This window comes from Heterocephalus glaber, unplaced genomic scaffold (assembly GCF_053883595.1).
Source record: "Heterocephalus glaber isolate CG9 unplaced genomic scaffold, H.glaber_assembly_v1.0 deba00001579, whole genome shotgun sequence".
NCBI lineage: Eukaryota > Metazoa > Chordata > Mammalia > Rodentia > Bathyergidae > Heterocephalus > Heterocephalus glaber.
In genome coordinates, this window is record NW_028258360.1 from 1,185,588 (window position 1) to 1,205,035 (window position 19,448).

Sequence of the window (19,448 nt, forward strand, 5' to 3'; positions counted from 1 at the left end):
GAACTCAGGACCTTGGCTTTTGTGGCAGGCTCTGGAACCACTGAGCTAAATCCCCGGCCCAAGAACGTACATTTTTGATTAATATGTATTTCTAATACATTGTTTCTCTTCATTTCTCAAAATGATATTAACTGATTCCTTTCATTTTCATAGGCTCTTTTTTCCCTGATAGTACCACATATTGTGCAGGAAGGTCATTAGATAAAGAGAGGCAAAAGAAATAAACAGCATAAAAGAGAAAGTTTAGGGGCCGGGGATTTAGCTCAGTGGTTCTGGTGCCAGCCTCACAAGTGCAAGGTCCTGAGTTCGATCCTGGGTACCAAAAAAAAAAAGAGAGAGAGAGAGAAAGTTTATGCTGTTATATATTTTAAAAATGGGAGTCTTATAACATTTTGAGGTTTAAACCAACAATAGTATTTCTTGCTCATTAGTAGGGAGCTTCTTCTTATTGCCTGTGAGCTGGTGTTTTGCCTTGAAAAGTCAAATAGTGAAAACACTCGTCAGTGCTCGAAATCCCAGGGCCTTAATTCCTTAGTCATTGAGGTATTAATCCTGCTTGGTAGTCTACCTTACAAGCCTTTGTAAGGGGTATAATAACCGACACTGTATTTAATAAATACTGATATTGTGAAGAAGGAAAAACATAGCATCTTTTAAAGTCACTAGTTCAAAATTAGCAGAAGTAGAGAAGAAAAAAATCTTGTCTTCCCACCACTGTTTTGTTTTGTTTTGCATAGCCATGGGATTTGAGATCATTAGTCTGTCAGTCATTCAGAGGATTTGTTGGGTACCTGTTATATGCTAAACATATAGGTAATTGTAGGTAATGGGGAAATGGATCAATTTCAGTAAGTCAGAAATCTGAATCACGAATAACTATCCGGGGGAATCCAGCTGGTGTATATGCCATGCAGCTAACCACACAGTCATATGTACACAAAATTACCTTTCTTTATTTCTCTTTGCAAAACTGAAGGATTCAGAGGTCGGTCCTCAGAGTACCAGTTGAGAGGTGTGGCAAGGAAGTTGAAAACTGGAGACTTTGGATTCTGAAGTTGGTCACTTTTATTCTGCTGCTTTGAAGTCTTAAATCTCTTACATAATTGTAAATATTTTGCTTCCTTTCTTTAATTCTGTTTGGAATTGTCTAGTTATTGCTTCAATAATGCAGTCCATATATTGTATCCCATAATATATCCCATCTGTTTGTGTATAAAGGGCAATTTACAGGGTAGTGATGGAGGGTACCAGCTTTAGAGTCAGGCAGATACTGATTTATTGACTATTTGATTTAGCCTCATTTACTCTTTGTCAGCACTGTTTCCTGGTCTGTAAAATACCATCTACCTTGTTGGCTAGGGTGAGAATCAAGTGGGGTAATGCATGCATAACACCTAAGTAGAGTTCTTGGCACCACGTAATCACTCAGTAGCTCTAACTAGCATTGTGGAAAGAGTACACCCAAGAGTAAAGTCTTATTTCCCTTTTTGAGACAGGGTCCTAGGAACTTTCTAGTTGCCATAGCTGTTTCCTGCAGGTAACTAATTTAGATCTAGAGTATCTTTAGTTCCTATCTGAAACTCAGTAAGCAAGAAAATACCACAAAATGTTATTTTATTTTTTGCATGCTTATGATTTGATATACTTTGTACAACTTCTGTTTTCAGTGATAAGTATAATTTCTGCTGCATCGAAACTGAGTGTTAAATATCCATGGCCTGGGCCTGGGATTGTAGCTCTGTGGTAGAGCCCTTGTCTGGCATGTGTGAGACTCTTCGTTGGATCCCCAGCACCACCTTTTAAGTACCTGGGACTGACTGAACGCAGGGCCTTCACACTGAGTTAAATCTCTAGCCCATTTTTTGAGTCAGATAAGTCGCCAAATAGCCCAGGCTGGGATCAAACTTTTGATCCTCCTACTATAGCCTCTGAGTGCTAAGATTAAAAGAAACCTTGAAAATGGCTATGAGGCTGTTCTATTAGTGCATGTGAGAGAAGGCTGGGTTTTAGAGTGAGATGGTGATCATACAAATGAAGAGAAGGGAACTGTTGAGCAAATGATTTTTTTAACCATCCAGAGATATGATAGCAAAGATGGTTCCTAAAAGAACTGTGGCATTCCTTGCTGAGTGACAACTTTGGTCTTAGGGGAATCTCATGAGTACTAAAACAAAGGCAAGGAAAAAATGGAAATGAAGTCTTTGTAAATAGGGAAAGGTGGAGGGGATGAAGGGAGGGCTAGGAATGGGGAAAAAATAAGAACCAAGATGCATCATGTAAAGGTACAAGTTCCCAATGAGAAATGTAAATGTGTTGTATACCTACAATGTACCAATAAAAGAATTTCAAAAAATAAATAAATAAAACAAAGGCAAAATGAGTGGGTGTGCCCTGTAAAGCATACACTCCTTTGGAAGCTACCTTCAGCTGTGTGGTCCTCCTTTGGCCCCTAATCCTGATGAGTCCTCATCCAACAGGTCATCCTCCTTTATTCTTGGTACATAGAAGGGCAGGTAGCTTCTCTCCTCCCTTCACTGCGGTGGCCCATCTTGTCAGCCGTGCAGAGATACACAGAGCAGTAGCCCCTCTCGTGCTGCAGCAAACTCAGTGGGCCAAAGCCCCTGAGGTAGTTAGCAGCTGGAAATGGCAAGGGAGAGGTTGTCAGCGCATGAAGGCCTTGCCTCTGAACAAATTATTAAGTGTGACCCAGCCTTTGTCCAACATACCCTTATTAGCTCAGAAGCCTGCTGTTCATTGCTCTTTACCCTGAAGAAGTAGAGGAGCTTTAAGGGTTCATATTTATTTCCCTGTATATTTTTTTTCTTTGACCCAGGAAATTGTTCATCTTCAACAGCCTAGTTCTATCTTATTCTCTAGAGAACAGTTTTGAGTTGCCCCATGGACCAGTCTGCCATAGCAGTATCCCAGGCTACCAGGCACAGGGGCACAAGCAGCTGACTACATTCCCAGGCTGAAATGGGAAAAGTTTGGGGGTTTAGGCTCAGTGGGCTCTAGCTAGGAGTGGCCCCCTCCCCAACTGTGGCTTCTTGGGTGGCTCCTGGCTGGTGTCTGGGAGGGCTGTACCCTGTCCCTTCCTGCCCAGGAGGAGGAGGTCCCTGCCTCGGTTGGGAAGACCTGTTCCCCTCCCCCATCACAGTTGTGCCTCTGACCTAGTTCTCATCAGAGGAGGGAGCAGCTCCCTTGAGCCACCTTTATTAGGAATAAATTGCCTGGATTAAGCGGACTCTTGTGCCTCTTCCCAGCCCAAGTGGGGGCTCTGAGTGAAATCACCACAGGTATGTCCCCTCTCCCCTCACTTTCTTAGCCAGCCTTTGGGCAGCTATTTTCCACTTTGGAAATTCTCCTAGGCAGGCTTTAGATGATTACTTGTAACACCTACAAGCCCTTCTTCGGACAAGCCAAGTTTATTTTCCTGCTATGAAAGGGGATGGACAAGACCATTCATATCCTAGTAGCAGAACTCCTGGAACTGGAATTGGCAGGTATGGAGGAATTGGCACTACCTGACTTTTCCCTTTCAGAGGGTTCAGGAGGATAGAAACAGCCATATACACTCTGGCCCTCCAGTTAACAGAATTCTCACTCAGGGTAGTGAACAGCCACAGTGTCTGGGCCATTACGTAAACGCAGGTGACACTTGTCTTACTCCCTGGAAGAGAATCAGTCATGACTGCATTTTACTGAGGAAATATCTGGACTCTTTTAGGTAAAGCCCTTTATATACAGTACTTGGGGAGAAAGAGTATTCATATTATCCTTTTGTCAGACCTCAAATAAACTTTTACACATTGCTCAAAATTAAACCAAAACAAAAAGCCCACTCGCCACAGGGGTATCAAGGGGTGTTCAAGGACTCTCTGTAAATATGTCTCAGCTACTCTTACAGGGTACATGTCTTCTGACTGAGATGCAAATTACACCAAACTGAAAGATGAATCTGTTAAGGGTTCCATAAATCGAAAAAAGCTTCATAAATTGAAAAAGCTTCCATAAATTGAAAACGTAAGTCAGGAATGCATCGACTATATCTGTATATTGAGCACATGAAACCTCCCCAACACCTGGCTTGGCAGTTCAGGACACTGGAGCATTACTTGTTTCCCTTTGTTACTGGGGGTTGGGGGCTGCACTCTCTGGCAGCATCATGAGAGTATCTACTGCATTGCACTAGTCTAGGAAGAGGTCCAGATTCAAAATTTGAAGTTGTTCGCTGAGTGTGTATTGCTTTTGTACCATCTCTTAGCTCCTTGACATTTTGCTTGAGCCCAAGCAGATGAGACAGAACTCCAGTGCATGATTTACTCATAGCCTTCCTGTTCGTGAGGCTCCATGACAGTGCCAGAAATTTAACTTACCAAAGTTGCAATACTAGATTCCTTGCAGAATATTGTGTTTGTTTCAAAGGCCTCAATCAAGACAACTTCTTGAAAAGTCTTTGGGACCAGGCCCCTGGAAGTAATGATATCTCCTTCTTACAGTGAGGGGTACACAGTGATTATTCAGGCATAGAGACCCTTCCTCATGTAGAAGAAAGCCCCAAATTGTTAATTGTTAATTCATTAGAACCAAAGGCAAGCATCTCATATGGGTTTTTTTGTTTTGGTTTGGTGTGGTTTTTTTGGTATTGGGGATCAAACTCGGGACCTTGCGCTTGTGAGGCAGGCGGAGGAACCACTGAACTAAATCTCTGGCCCTATGTTTTTTGATTCAATAAAAATATATCTAGACCAAGGGGCTTTCTGTATCAGAATGTGGTCCACTTTATTAGCTCACAAAAGCCACCCAACTTAAACCCTTCCATAATGATTGACAGCTCCTGAATTAAAGCTTTACATTTCTGAGAAGACAGTGGGACAGCAGGCATCGGAAACCATTCAGCTACAACCTGGTTTTTCAACAAACTGGAAGTTGGCTGAGGCAAGCATGGTGGTGAGGGGTGTTGGGGGGTGGAGATGGCATCTAGAGGACCTTTTTGTTCCCAGAGGAACCACAAACTGACCACTCTGCAGAACAGCAGAACCAAGTGCTCTAAAAAGCATGCTTAGCTTTATCAGATTTGGAGATAAAAAACCCCTCTTCCAACTGAACATTCTCATCCACAGGAGCTCAGTTTCTAAGTTTTGGAAAGTCAAGTTTCTGAGTCTAGAAAGTGAAATTTTCCTTGGCTTATATCTGTTTTCTTTACTACCTACAGAACACTCATAAAGTAGAATGTCAAACACTGAGAAAACTCTACGATGTGGCTTCCTGAGTAAAGTGTTATACATCTTAAAGGTCTTAGGGTGAAAGCTCAGGCAGATCTTATCTATAAATTATTACAGTATACTATCACTTTTATAGTAGGCGGGGACTTGAACTTGTAGTCCTCCTGCCTCAGCCTCCCAGGGTGCTGGGATTACAGGTGCATGCCACTGCACCTGGCTTGAAGGCTTGAAAGTACTTTTGTTTTCGCACATTGAGCTAAGGGCCTCTACACTGGGCTACATCTCCAGCCCTTTTTAATTTAAGTGGGGTTTTTTTGTTTGTGTTTTTGTTTTTTTGAAGCAGGGTCTTCATTAGTTACCCAGGCTGGGTTTGAACTTATGATCTTCCTGCCTCAGCCTTCCAGGGAGCTGGGATTACATGGGTGGGCCACCATGCCTCTGGGCTTTGAAAGTACCTTTTAAATAAATATGTCTTATTCTCTGTCTCTTCATTCCAATGTGAACATTTCTGTGTAGTCTTTTTCCCGAACAGTGTGACATGAGTGCCTCAGATAGATTGTCAGTTGGGGAGAATGGGGGTGGCAGCCACTCAGGGGTGGTCTGATCATGAGTGGGTGTGTGAGAGTGGTAAGCAGAGCAGAGGACTGTGGGAAACAGTAGCCACCAGGCTGCAGGGACCTTGAAGAACTGGGTTACTGGAACAACTCTGAAGCTTGGGGTTAGGCTGAAGTGAAGGAACTCTAGAAAAAACACAGGAGAGTCGATGTAGCAGTCCCCAGGGAAGATAAGGTCCCAGGGAAGAACAAGGGTTCAAGTGGAATGGCCAAGGGCGAGCCGCATGAGCACTGTTTCTGGGCTTTGGAAAGGAACTAAGGAGCACTGCAAATCTAGAAATCTAGGAAGGTTCCGTAGGCTGCTCAGGGAGCTCGGTGGATGGTTGTCTTTCTTTGTGGAAGTGTTGATCCACATAAAAATAGTTATTCTAATGAAAAGATTTTATATTTCAGGGCCAGGGATTTAGCTTGTGGTTCCACCACCTGCCTCACAAGTGCAAGGACCTGAGTTTGATCCCGATACCAAAAAAAAAAGATTTATATTTCAGAAGTCTGGTTGTAAGCACAGATTTATTTTGCCTTTTACTCTTGACAGGGAAGATGCATACAATTGTCTTTCCTTTTCCATCGTTCCAAAATTCTAGGTACCTGTGGCCAACCTTGGCCTGCAAATATAAAATTGAAAACTTGAGTCAATCTTGTCTTTTCCAGCTTATCCATACCATATACACCATCTTTGGGCGCTGTCTGGGTTGTCACATTGACTGTTGAGCCACGGCCATGTTTGTGTTTGAGTAACCTTTATTTTACTTGATTGCTCTGAAGAGCAAAAGAATAGTGATGCTAGCAATTCAGATATGCCAGAGAGAAGCATTAAGTGCTTCCTTTTGGTGAAGAAATGAATGTTCTTAATAAAGAAGGAAAAAAATCGTACGCTGAGGTTGTTAAGATCGGAGGTAAGAATGAATCTTTCGGTGAAATTGTGAGAAAGGAAAAAATCTGTGCTAGTTTTGCCGTCACAAAATTTGTTCTTTAAATTTATCATCATAGGTGTATGTGTAGGGAAAACAGTATGTGTTGAGTTTGATACTATCTCTGGCTTCAGACACCCACTGGAAGTCTCAGAATGTATTTCCCATGGATATGGGGGGCTTCTATACTACTTTGAAAACTATATATCTCAGATATTATTATATGCTATACTGTTTGTAATAATGGGACTAAAATGACTAGATCATCCATCCATTACTTTGTGCTAACATCACACTTGACTTACTCCATAACTTAAAGAGATAAATTTGGCCTAGACTGATCTTTTCCTGAATTCATCACTTTAAAAAAAGAAAAAAAAAAAAAAAAGAACAGGATGGAAGAGCAAGTGTCTTTTACTTTTATAATTTTTAATCCATCATTAAAAGTACAACTTGCTTCATGATCTGAAGAAATACCATCTAAGTCTTTATATTAGGAACAAAAGTGAATCAGAAGGGGGGGGCGCCTTAATCTGCATTAGGGCTTTGATGTATTTCTAGGTTTTAAAAAGCTTCCTGCCGTTCCCAGCCACGGTGAATCAGGCCTCAAGATGTGTCTGAGCCGGGCTGTCTCCCTTTGGCGCATTCGTGGCTGGGGACACCTTTCACAGGGGCAGGTTCCGCCCGGCCTGGTGATGTGACGCGTGCATTAGCTCCATCGGACTCGCTTCTCATTACTCTCTCTCCAGGCAGAGACTCTCAAGTTAAGGACTGGTCTGGGAGAATAAACTATGTTGTCTTTTTGGCCTTCTTTTGAACATGTCTTTAAGATGAGACTTCTTGGTCTATCTAGAATACTTCACTAATTGAGAAGTATAAAACTGCTAGCTGAGGGGCCAGGGAGTGGTTTCGCCGCCTGCTGCTCAAGCTCAAGGACCCAAGTTCGATCCCCGGTACCAAAACAACAACAACAACAAAAACCAAATAAAACTGCTAGCTGAAACAGGTGTTTTAGCCTAGTATTATAAAATAGGAAAGGCGATACATGAATTTTGCTTTTAAATTAAGAAAATAATGTCTTTTTTATTTTTTATTTTTATTTTCTTGGTACCGAGGATCTAACTCAGGACCTTGCGCTTTCGAGGCAGGTGGTGGAACCACTAAGCTAAATCCCTGGCCCTAGGAAAATGAAGTCTTATTGTTTAGATTCTTGTCATTTTCTTTCCTTTTAAGGAGGAGAAATTTAATTTAGTTCATATTTTAAGGAAATTCAATCCATAGTCAGCTGCCTGCAAGGCAAACATTATAGTGGAAGGGCATAGTAGAGCAAATCTTAGTTCATGATGTCAGTTTAAAGGAGGAGAGGTTCACAATTTCAGTCCATTGTCAGCTGGATCCAAGGCAGGAACATCATAGCAGATGGGTGTGGCAGAGCAAAGGTGGTGTCTGCTAGATGTCCAAAATGCCGAGTTTGTGTTCTCTAAAATTTAAGAATGAATTCTAGAAACAGCGGAGGTTAAAGGTAGGAAGAATTTATAGAGAGAAAGATAGCTTCTGTCTAAAAGAGACAGAAGGGGTCTGGAAAGTGGGTTGCCCATCTTGTCTGTCTATCTATCTATCTATCTATCTATTTATTTATTTTCATTTTTGGAGAAGCTACTTAATTTTTCCCAGCAGCTTCTGATGCACACGTGGTCTCATGTTGTGGTGTTGAGGAACTGCCGGGGTAGTGTGGGTTCCTATGGCTCTTTCTGTGGATCGACACTAATGCCAGAATTAGCTTTTGTGCCAGCTAGTTTCATAGATGGAAGAAAAACAATCTGGGTTTCAGTTTCACAAATGGAAAAACAAAACCTAAGAGGAAAAGGAAGTAATTCGTTAGCAGTGCCCTGTATGCCGGGTAGGATAACCTCCCTTCAAAGATTTTTGTTTTTGGCGCCGTAATATGATGTTTAATAAATAGTTTACTTCAAAGGACCTCAGTACAAGAAAATGGGCTGCTTTCCTGCTATTCTTGTTCACTGGTTCAGTATTACTATAAGTAGCTCATATCCGGTCTTCTGTGGTCTCAGGTGGTCATTTGTGTTTATGATCCTAAGCTGAACCTGTAAGAACTGTGTCCCTATTTTAAGTCATTAGCAAACCCACAGTGTTCCTCAGGAATTGACTGAGGTTCCCGTGAAACCCCTGACACTTTGACCCATTTTAAGGAAGATGTTTAGATGCTATAGGGATTATGTCCTCCAAAAATAGAAAACTAAATTTATCAAGCAAAGGATAGGAAAACTCATCAGAATGCACCTAAAGTTTTTGATGTATTGTGATCACTTTTCTAAACAATATGTTGAGTGTCTTTGAGATAAATAGGGAGAAACTGTCCACTCATTGCTTTAATGACCCCAGTGAGGCTGGGAGGATTGGGTCTCTGTATTAGTCACTTTGTTCTTTAAAGCACTAGCTGGTAAAGCCACTTCTTTTGCTCCCATTTTGCTTCCTTCAGTATCTTCCCAGAACCAACTTACTGTGGCAGTGCACAGTGGTGAAGCAGGATTCTCTGTAGGGTTCTAGTTAGGGCTTCGCACTCCCATGCTGGACTTGAATGCAGCTAAAACCATATTCTCACAGCCACTTAGGAACCAGTCAGCATGTGTGCGTGAGCATCGCCAGGTTCAGATCTCACACGAGTCAGTGCCTTCAGGGGGACTCCCCAACGTGCTCGGCATGGGTGACCTGTGATAGGAGTTTCTCTGGAAGTTACACTCTTCTTTCATCTGCAATCTCAGCTCCAGGAATTCTTCTTGAGGAAATGTTTAAGTTATGTTCTTTTACTTACAAGAGATTCATTCAAGTTTCCTAAACTTTTCTCAAGATGCATATCCTGAGGTCATTAAGAAAGAAAGGCCAGGGCCAGGAATGTAGCTCAGTGGCACCACTCATGTCTGGCAAGCGCAAGGTCCTGAGTTCGATCCCTGCCTCCAAGAAAGTATTAACTGGAGTTTCTGTGACTCCGAGATAGCTCAGGTCATAATAATGTGATTATAGTTGTATTAATCAGGAGCGCTCAGTAATATGAGGCCCTTCAGAGTTTCTTATTGAATCCTCTTCAAAGAGGTAAACCCCCTAGACTTACAGAGTTTTCTCTGGGTCACGTAAATTGGTACTGGAACCAGGGCTTGATTCAGTCTTCTCTGGGATAGAAGCTGTGGGCCCAGGAGCATCCTAGTCATCCTTCCTCTGTGCTCCCAGGTAACCTGCCTAACGACTCCATGTGCGTCTGTCTTTACTCGGCTTCCTCTCTGACTTTTAATTCCTGGGGACAGCAGATCGATGCTCATCCCATCCCAGCCTCGATGGCCAATATCTGAGCCACACTGTTTCTCCGTGTACATAGCCTCATCCTCTGTCTTTCCTGAGAGGAGTCTGCCTGGCCCTCCCTGTCGTGCCTCACCTTGTGTCTTAACACACCACTGGGCAGTCCCTGGTTGCTGCGCTGTGGTCCAGTCAGCAACCCCAGAGGTAGAAGGTGGGGCTTAATATAGTGCTGTGTATTCCACCACCCAGTTAGGCTTCTCAGCTAGAGTAAGTTAAATCATATATTGGATGTCTAGAAGTAGGAATTACATAATACATTTTTAAAAGGCACCTCCCCTACCTTAGTCCAAATGTTTCAAATACATAGATACTTAAAAAATATATTAACTTTAGCTAGTCCTGGGGTGCACACCTATAATCCCAGCACTCTGTGAGGCTGAGGAAATTTAGCAATTTAGTGATTTGTCTTTGTCACTTTCTTGTCTCTGGTACACAATACCCTACAACTTGAAGGAAAGAGGTTTACTTTGGCTCACATTTTCAGTCCATAGTCAGCTGGCTTCCAGGTGGGAAGGGCATGATGGTGTACCCTGGCAGAGGAAAGCTGTTCTCATCATGCTGGTCAGGGGACAGAGAGAGAAGGGAGGAGCCAGGGAAAGAAATAGACCCTTTTAGGCCACGCCCCCAATGACCCACATCTAACCAGGCCCCACCTTTGAACAGCCAGTTGCCCATAATCAGATCACCTTCCACCAGCACCACCTCTGAGCTCCTGAGGCTTTGGGGGGAAATCCATATATTTAAAAAGTTTATATCTAAAATGATTATGATTTATGGCTTAGATCTAAAAATGGTCTCCAAAGCCTCATGTTTTTGGAAGGTGATTGGACTATGGGAGCAGTATAGCTGACCACCTGTTAGGAGGTAGAGTCTGGTTGGGAGAGGCAGGTCACTTGGGTGTGATCTGGAAGGTACTTCTCCCTCCTCAGCTCCTCCTTCCTTCTCTCTGTGCTTTCTGGCCACCGTGTTGTGAGCAGCTTTCCTCTTCCCAAGCCCTTCCCATGCTCTTTCTCTCTTGGAGCCACAGACCATGCATGAACTAAAACTTCTGAAACTGTGAGCCAAAATAAACTCTCCTCCGTTAATTTGTGGGTGTTGGGCATTGTGTCTCATCTGTAAGAAAAGTGACTATGGCATATACATATATAGGCTGAAAAGGACAGGTATGTATTGGATTATCAAAAATTCTGTATATTTTTAGAAGCTTTTTTAAGAAACACAGTATTCTCTGATTTGTGGTTTTGAAAAATATTGCAAGGAATATTCCTTGGAGCGTCACTGTGTAAATAGTGTATTTTATTTTATTTTTTTGGTTCCAGGGATCGAACTTGGGTCCTTGTACTTGTGAGGCAGGCAGCGGAACCACTGAGCTAAATCCCCAGCCCTAAATAGTGTATTTTAAAGTACCAAAAGAAAAAAAAAAGTTTTGAGAAGTGCTCTGTTTGAGAAACCTTGGTCCCAATTTTCTTCAGATTTCTTTTAACATGAGCCGCCCCTTCACACTTTTATTTTTTCACGTTACCTATCAACATGCTCTGAAGGCAGCATTCCTTGGAGTTCCCTTAAGAAACATTGCTCTTGATCAGGGGGTGCAAAAGTCCATCACCTGTGTTTGCAAATAAAGTTTTATTGGAACATGATTTAGCCATGCTCATTTATTTATGCATTATCAGTGGCTCCTTTCAGACAACTGTGGCAGAATTTAGTAATTGCAACAAAGTTAGTATGACATGCAGAACCTAAAATATTTACTATCTGGCCCTTTATAGAAAGTTTAACCCACTCCTGGTCAGTTGGAGGTTGACATATGTGAAGATTAATTTTACCATTTCCTTTTTATATGCTGTCTCTGGCACATGGAATTAAAAAGCTAATATAGGTATGTATATCTCTGTATATATTCTAAAATAATGTAAAATGTTGTATTTTAAATAATATTATTAACCAAAAGTGGCCAGCCAAACTTATTCATTATGTTTGTGTCAGAACACAATGCACTAGACAACTAAGAAGATAATTTTATTCAGCTATTGCAATAGAGAATGTTTATTAATAACATCTGAAAGGACTAGGGTTTATGGAAGCAGGTAAACAAGAGAGGCATTGTAGAGTTATGGGTTTCATGAGGAGAAGTGCATAGTGAATCTTGTCTAAGTTTATGGGAGTGTAGTTCTTAGCTACCTTCTGTCAACAAAAAGCTATATACGTAAAACATTCATTTACAAGAATAATTTATTCTGGAAACATGCTTGTAATCCAAAGTACTTGTATTTCAAAGTGAATTTCCCCATAAGAAATAATGGAAACACAGATGATCTGTTCCGCAACCCAAAAATATTCATATAAAAATGATTAGAGGCAGGCCGGGGATTTAGCTCAGTGGCACTGTGCCTGCCTTGCAAGAGCAAGGTCCTGAGTTTGATCCCCAGTAGGGTGCGAGGGGGATGATTACAGGGCTGGGGATTTAGATCAGAGGCACCACACTTGCCTTGCAAGCTCAAAGTCCTGAGTTTGATCCCTGGTATCACACACACACACAAAAATGATTATAGCCAGGCATGGTGGCACACCCTTGTAATTCCAGCACTTGGGAGGCTGTGACAGAAGGATCACCCTGAGTTTGAGGCCAGCCTGGGCTCCATAGTGAGTTCAAGGCCACCTTGAACTATATAGCGAGACCCCGTCTCACAAAACAAAACAAACAAACAAAAGATTACAATACTGTAATATGATACAAAACAATAAAGAAAATAAACAAATTAATCTTCACTTACCTTTGAAAACCTTCATGGCTGGTGTGAGGGAGACAAGAGAGAGGAGGGTTACTGTGTATGATTACTGACCATCATTAATGGAATCACTGCTATTGGCTCTAGGGAATCTTTTTCTTTTTGTGCACCTTTAACAAGGAACCTATCCAATGACACTTGCTTTTGCCTTTGAGGATTTTGTGGAAATGTGACATTGCATTGTCATTAAACAGATTCATTGCTTGCACTGTCACAGTCTTATTTGGCTGGTCCTTTTCTATAGAATTTTGCACTGTCACAGAATAGATCCTGCTCAGGACATCAAAGCAGGAGGAGACCACTACATTTTGGAATGAGATTAGTTCCTTTTTTTTTTTTGGTACCGGGGATTGAACTCGGGTCCTTGCACTTGTGCAGCAGGTGGTGAAACCACTGAGCTAAACCCCCAGCCCCGAGATTAGTTCCTTTTTAGAACAACATGTACGGTCTGATAAATCTTATTATCAGTTGTCTTTAGAGCCAACAACTGATTGCTATGAACTGGGTGCTCTTCCAAACATTTTTAATATCTTGAAAACACAATGGAGGTAGACTTTGCAGGTATAACTCAGTGAGTTGAACAGCCATCATGTTGCAGCTTTAGAGTGCTTCCATGAGCATTTCCTGTTCTACCCCCAAGCTCCTTCCTGCCTATTTGCATTGAGTCCCTGCTCCCACTGCCAGCCCTGGAAACCACTGCCAACATATTAATTTTAAAAAATTTATTGATTTTGTGGTGCTGAGTATGGAATCCAGGGCCTGGCACACATTAGGTGAGTACTCTGCCTCTGAGCTACACCCCCAGCCCTGCCAGCATTGTAAATGCATTAACTAAGGTACTTCTCCAACAGTCCTATGCTGTAGATGACTATCATTATCTCGGTTTTACAAGGTGAAGGAAGTGAGTTCTAAGAGCTCTAAGAGCTCTCTGTGAGTGGCTTCAAATGACCAAGCCCATATTGTCAGGATCCAGAGTCCTCTTAGTAAAAATGTAAGTGTGCTTCAAAAATAGCAGTAGAGCTTGCAAGGTCTCAGAATTCCTGACTCAATAGATAAGGGATGGGACCCCAAAATTTGAATTTTATTTTTGGTACTGGGGATCAAACTCGGGTCCATGCACTTGCACAGCAGGCGGGGAAACCACTGAGCTAAATCCCCGCCCCCTAAAATTTGAATTTTTTTTTTTTGTACTGGGGATCAAACTTGGGTCCTTGCGCTTGCGAGGCAGGCCACGGAACCACTGAGCTAAATCCCCGGCCCTAAAATTTGAATTTCTAACAAGCTCTAGGCTGATGCCTTCTGCTGCTGATTACTAAACCCTGGATTTAGAGCTGTTGGGCTATACTGTTTCAAGCATTTGCCAAGATGTTCATTCTTGTGATTGGTCTGTTTTGTGTGTCTGTACCATATAATTTTGAAAAGCAAATACTGACATGCACTGCTTAATGACAGGGTCAGGTTCTGAGAATAATGGGTCCTTAGGTGATTGGATTGTTGTGCACACACTATAGAGTGTACTTAATCAAATTGAGACAACTGTAATGTCATACATGGAATGATCTTGTGGGACTGCTGTCCAGAATGCAGTCCATCATTGAGGGAGACATCCTTATGTGGCACATGACTGTATTGTTAATCTAAGGGAAGGGAATGTGTTATGAAACTAAATGATAAGCATAACACTGACTACTATCTGAAAGGCAATGTTTTCAAGGAGAGAAGTGGCACTGCTGTCATTCATACATACATATATATATATATATATATATGCCAAAGATAGATAGATATGCATATTTGAAGACCATCACGTGACTCTGCTATTTTATTTTATTCTTTATTTTTGGTACCGGGGATTGAACTTGGGACCTTGCACTTGTGAGGCAGGCACCGGAATCACTGAGCTAAATCCCTGTCCCCACCATCATTTTTTAATTTTTACAAAGCAAAAAGGTATTTGCAATAGCAAGAACCAGCCCAAACTTTGTTCTTATGCTCCTAGTTACAGGCAAAAAACCAAAAAGAATAATTTACAAAAAAAAAAGGGGAGAAAAAAAGGAAAGAATGAAAAGAAAGTACTCACTCATAGAAAACAGCTGCAGAATGCTACCCTTGGGATAGAGGTTAACTCAATTGTGAAATAATGGCCAGAGCTCACACTCTTAATAACTTTTTCTTAGCCCTGGAGAAAGAGCCTCCATTTAATGAAGATGCTTGGCAGAAGGTGCTGCAATTTAGTGGCTGCTCTGCAGGAGGCCACCGATTGAAAGCTCTCCGTTTGTGCAAGCTCATTTGCATTTGTAACGCTGTTATTTTAAATCTCCTCTCAATGTAAATATTTGGGGCTCTTTTCCCTATTTTTAAAATAAAAATATTTTAAGGAATCTGTCTAAATAAAGAAGGCTGAAGTGGCATCTGATTGTCCCTGAGAGATAGAGTGGGCTCATTAGATGGCTCGAATAGTGATGCTGAGTTGTAACCCATGGAGAACCTGGGCCAAGGTCAACTGGAGGTCCCATGGCAGACATTTGTGTAATGCAGGGGGAAGAATTTCTTAGAAAAGCTTTGTTTACTTGGAGAGGAGATGGTTGGAGATGCCTTACAAAAAAGCCAGGAGTTTCCTGCTCAACTGCCACTGAGCTGAGTAGCGACAGTGGAGAAAGCAGAACCAGAGAGTGCTTGCAGTCCCCCGAGGTCAACTGCATGCACCCACATCCCTGAAACTTCAGACCAGACAGACTTGCCCAGCATTCCCTGACCCACAGGGGCCTGTTAGGTGCACAGCGGGTATGAGCAGCCCTGCTCAGCCACCCTGCTGGCCAATGCCTGGCCAAAGGCCACCACATCCCTTTCCCAGCCTCCATGATTCCAGCAGACCCTCTGCTGGTGAGCCCTTCTGCCTACATCTCACCACACACTGAAAGGAGAACTAATGCTCTTGAAGGCAGCTTGGTTCAGGGACACTGTAGACCTAAATGAAACCCTGCCCCCCACAGATGCTACCACCCCAGGTTTTTTGGTTTTTTTTTTGGTACCGGGGATCGAACTTGGGCCCTTGCTCTTGGGAGGCAGGCGCTGGAACCACTGAGCTAAATCCCCGGCCCCATACCACCCCAGTTTAATCAAATCTCCATCAAGACTTGAATCATCCTTCTTACGGCCCACATTGGGATAATGTAGAACCAAACAAAACAACTCATGGCTCATGAGTGTTGCTTAAATATAGCAGGATGTTGATGCTCTACCATCTTTCCCATGGCACGATACAGTTCAGCCCATGTTGTCATGCTGTGCTTCATCTCCTCAGTGTGCTTGCTTTCCGGAAACTTCAAAGTATGACTGCATGATTAGTCAGACCTGTGTCATTCAGAGTAGAAAGCAAGTAAGAAAGCACACATTTAAAAATTTATCTCTTAGGGGCCAGGGATTTAGCTGCTTGCCTTGCAAGTGCAAGGACCTGAGTTCGATCCCCAGTGCTAATTAAAAAAAAAAAAGTTACCTCTTGGAGGTCACCCTGGACTACTTAGTAGTGCATTCAAAGCCAGCCTGGAATATAGAAGACACTGTCTCCAAAGAAATTTATGAAGGAAAAAGAAAGCCAGGAATAGTGGTCCAGCCTGTAATCCTAGCACCTGGGAGTCTGAGGCAGGAGGATAGGTATGAGTTTGAGGTCAGCTTGGGCTGTGTAATAAGCTCAAGACCAGTCTGGAACCAGCAGTTAGATTGCAACCAGAATCATGGAATGAATTCTGTGACCAGAATCCTGAAAAGAATTAATTTTGTGAACCAAGGTACCACTGCAGTGAGACCCTGTCTCTAAAGAAAGTTATCCTTTAAGACAGTGATGTTTTAAATGGAGTAGTAGGTGATAGGGAGTGTCTCCTGATTTTCTAGCACAGAGCATTGTAAGGGCTGCGTTTGACATTAACTTCCCTATGACATACATAGGTCAACATGCCAGGCTAGGTAATCCTGCCTGACTTCAGATCTGAAATTCTGTCAACACATTACAATGTATTAAAGACCTCCAGCCTTATCTCCTGCTTGGTCACCTGGTTTCCTATGGTCCTGAGAGTGTTTCCTACCACCACATCTTGACTTGTACAATCCCTATTCCTAGAAAGCTCACTGTTTCTTCTATTTCTTTTCTTTTTTTCCTACTGGCATTGAGGATCAAACCAGGGGCTTGTGTATGCATCCAAGTGGTAGGCAAGCACCCTACCACTGAGCTATACCTCTACTCTTTTCAGAATTATTTTACCCCAAGATCTACTGCATATCCTTCTCACTACCATAGCCCTTTCCTCTGAAATGCTATAGCACTTCATTTTCTCAACACACTGACTCAGAGAAAATCGCTTTTAGAAGTCATTTTAAAGCAGTGATTCTCAGAAGAGGCATTGTGCCTTTCCCCAGGGATCTCTGGCACTGTCTGAAGACCTTTTCGGTTGTCACCACTTGGGAAGGGATGCTGTGTCATATAGTGGAAAGTAGACTGGGATGCTTCTAACCATCGTAGCAAGGGCAGGATGGCCCTGCAACAGAGATTTATCAAGGTACATCATGTAAAGGTACAAGATCCCAATGATGAATGTAACTGCACTGTATACCTAAACTGTACCAATAAATTTAATGAAAAAAACCCCCAAAATAAACATTTATCCTGTCTTTGTGCCTTGGTGAAGAAACTTGTCTGGTTAGGCATGGTGTGCACCGGTAGCCCCAGCATTTGGGAGGCTGACAGGAGGATCTCAAGTTTGATGCCAGCCTGGGCTACATAGAGAGACCTTGTGTCAAATTAAAAGCTGTCATGTTGGCATTGAGAATCTTGGGCTTGGAGGTTTCTAAATGGAACCTAGGTAATGTAAGAGTCTTACATCCTTGTAAACTTGAAGAGTATATCTTACTAGCCTCCTACTTCACAGACCTACATTCTGTTGTTGGAGAACTTGGTTAGAAATTGCTTCCCTGGAACAGGGTGTAGCTCAGCAGCAGAGCACTTGTCTAGCATGTGTTCAGTCCCCAGCACCTGAAAAAAATTGTCTTCCTAGAAATCTGCATTCCTGTAAGTGATTAGGCATTAGGAATCTATTCCTTCTCCCACACAGAGGCCCTTCAGGTATGTATAGAACCAGCTGCCTGTCATTCCTGGTAATCCTCACAATAGACCCCACCTGTATTCCTAGTTCCATGATTTCTCTCTGCATGTGTGTGTTCCCAAATGTGATCATACACCTCCTGATGGCAGAGACCAAGTCGAGCCATCTTCTTCACGTCATGTTAGCCACTGCAGGTAATTTCTTCTTGTCATGGAAAAGGCCAGCCCTCTGAAATGGCCAGCAACATGGAGGAGATACTGCAGCTGGCAGGTGGTTTCAGTGGACTCCAAATTGTAGTACTACATATTGCTTCTGATACTTCTGTTAACTTGTAAGTACAGTATGAGTACTGCCTTTAAGGTGGAGATGGGGTCTCATAGTTTATATAGCCTGTAAGAAAAATCTTCATGTGTAGAGCAAGTGGATTGCCCAGTATTATTTGGAGTGTTTCTCATTTATGACTGCACAAAAGAGAAAATACCTCTTACTGCTCTGCTGTCCAGTTTGTTGGGTTAATTTGGGGGAGATAGTGTCAGTGACCTGGCGCTGTGCCAACTTCCAATTAGCACTCTGTGTAACCACTGATTTCACTTTAAAAGTAATTACTGCAGATTTTCTCAGCTCCCCTGAACATAGCATACACACTTTTAGTGCTACATTTTTCTTGTCTAAAAGAAAAACCTTTTCTAGGTTTTTTTTATTACTTTAACATTTTTAATTATCTTGAAATAATTTCAGAATTAACTGGAAAAATTGCAAAAACAGTAGGACTATCCATAGAATTTCACCCAGAGTCCCCAGATGTTAATGTTTTATCATGGTTGCTTTATTCTCTCTCTTCTCCCATTTATATATATATATATATATATATATATATATAATTGCTTTCCTCTGTATCATTTTAGCAAATTGCTAACAATACATATATTTTCTTAAGACAAGACAACAGCATTCCTTTATATACACACAGGGCAGTACTGTTATCAAAACCAGGAAATTTTTTTTTTTTGGTACTGGGGATCGAACTCGGCTCCTTGTGTTTGTGGGGCAGGCAGCAGAACCACTGAGCTAAATCTGCGGCCCCAAAACAAGGAAATTAACAATATCGATACAGTACTATTATAGTACTATTGTCTAATCTACAAACCTTTTAAATTTTGCCAGTTTTCCTACTATAAAACTACTGACTTTTATAGCAGAAGAAACAAAATGACTTTTTCTGGTCAGGCCCTATTCAGACTCACATATTGCATTCAGTTTTCATTGCCTTTCTGTCTTCGTTAGTCTAGAATAGTTCCTGTCTTTCTTTGTGATTTTGACGTTTCTGAAGACAAGCCATATTTTATCAAAAGTCCCACCATGTGAATGGTGTTTTCTCATAGTCAGCTGGTTATACATTTTTGGTAGGAATGCAGCAGAAGCAATGTTGTGTCCTCAGTGC

General features: G+C 42.0%; 1 protein-coding gene across 18 annotated transcripts in view; it reads left to right on the plus strand.

Moving 5' to 3' along the window:
- Positions 1–19,448, plus strand: part of Pcca (propionyl-CoA carboxylase subunit alpha) — a 399,147-nt gene that overhangs the window by 348,096 nt on the left and 31,603 nt on the right. The window contains exon 23 of one of the 18 annotated variants that reach the window (XM_021239376.2): positions 977–18,832. The exons of 16 other annotated variants lie outside the window; for them this stretch is intronic. In XM_021239376.2, the coding sequence (XP_021095035.1) occupies positions 977–1,009 (33 nt within the window). In that variant the 3' untranslated portion in view covers positions 1,010–18,832. Of the gene's footprint in view, positions 1–976; positions 18,833–19,448 lie in introns of those variants that run through there. One more of the 18 variants, XM_087193205.1, reaches the window with a different exon arrangement.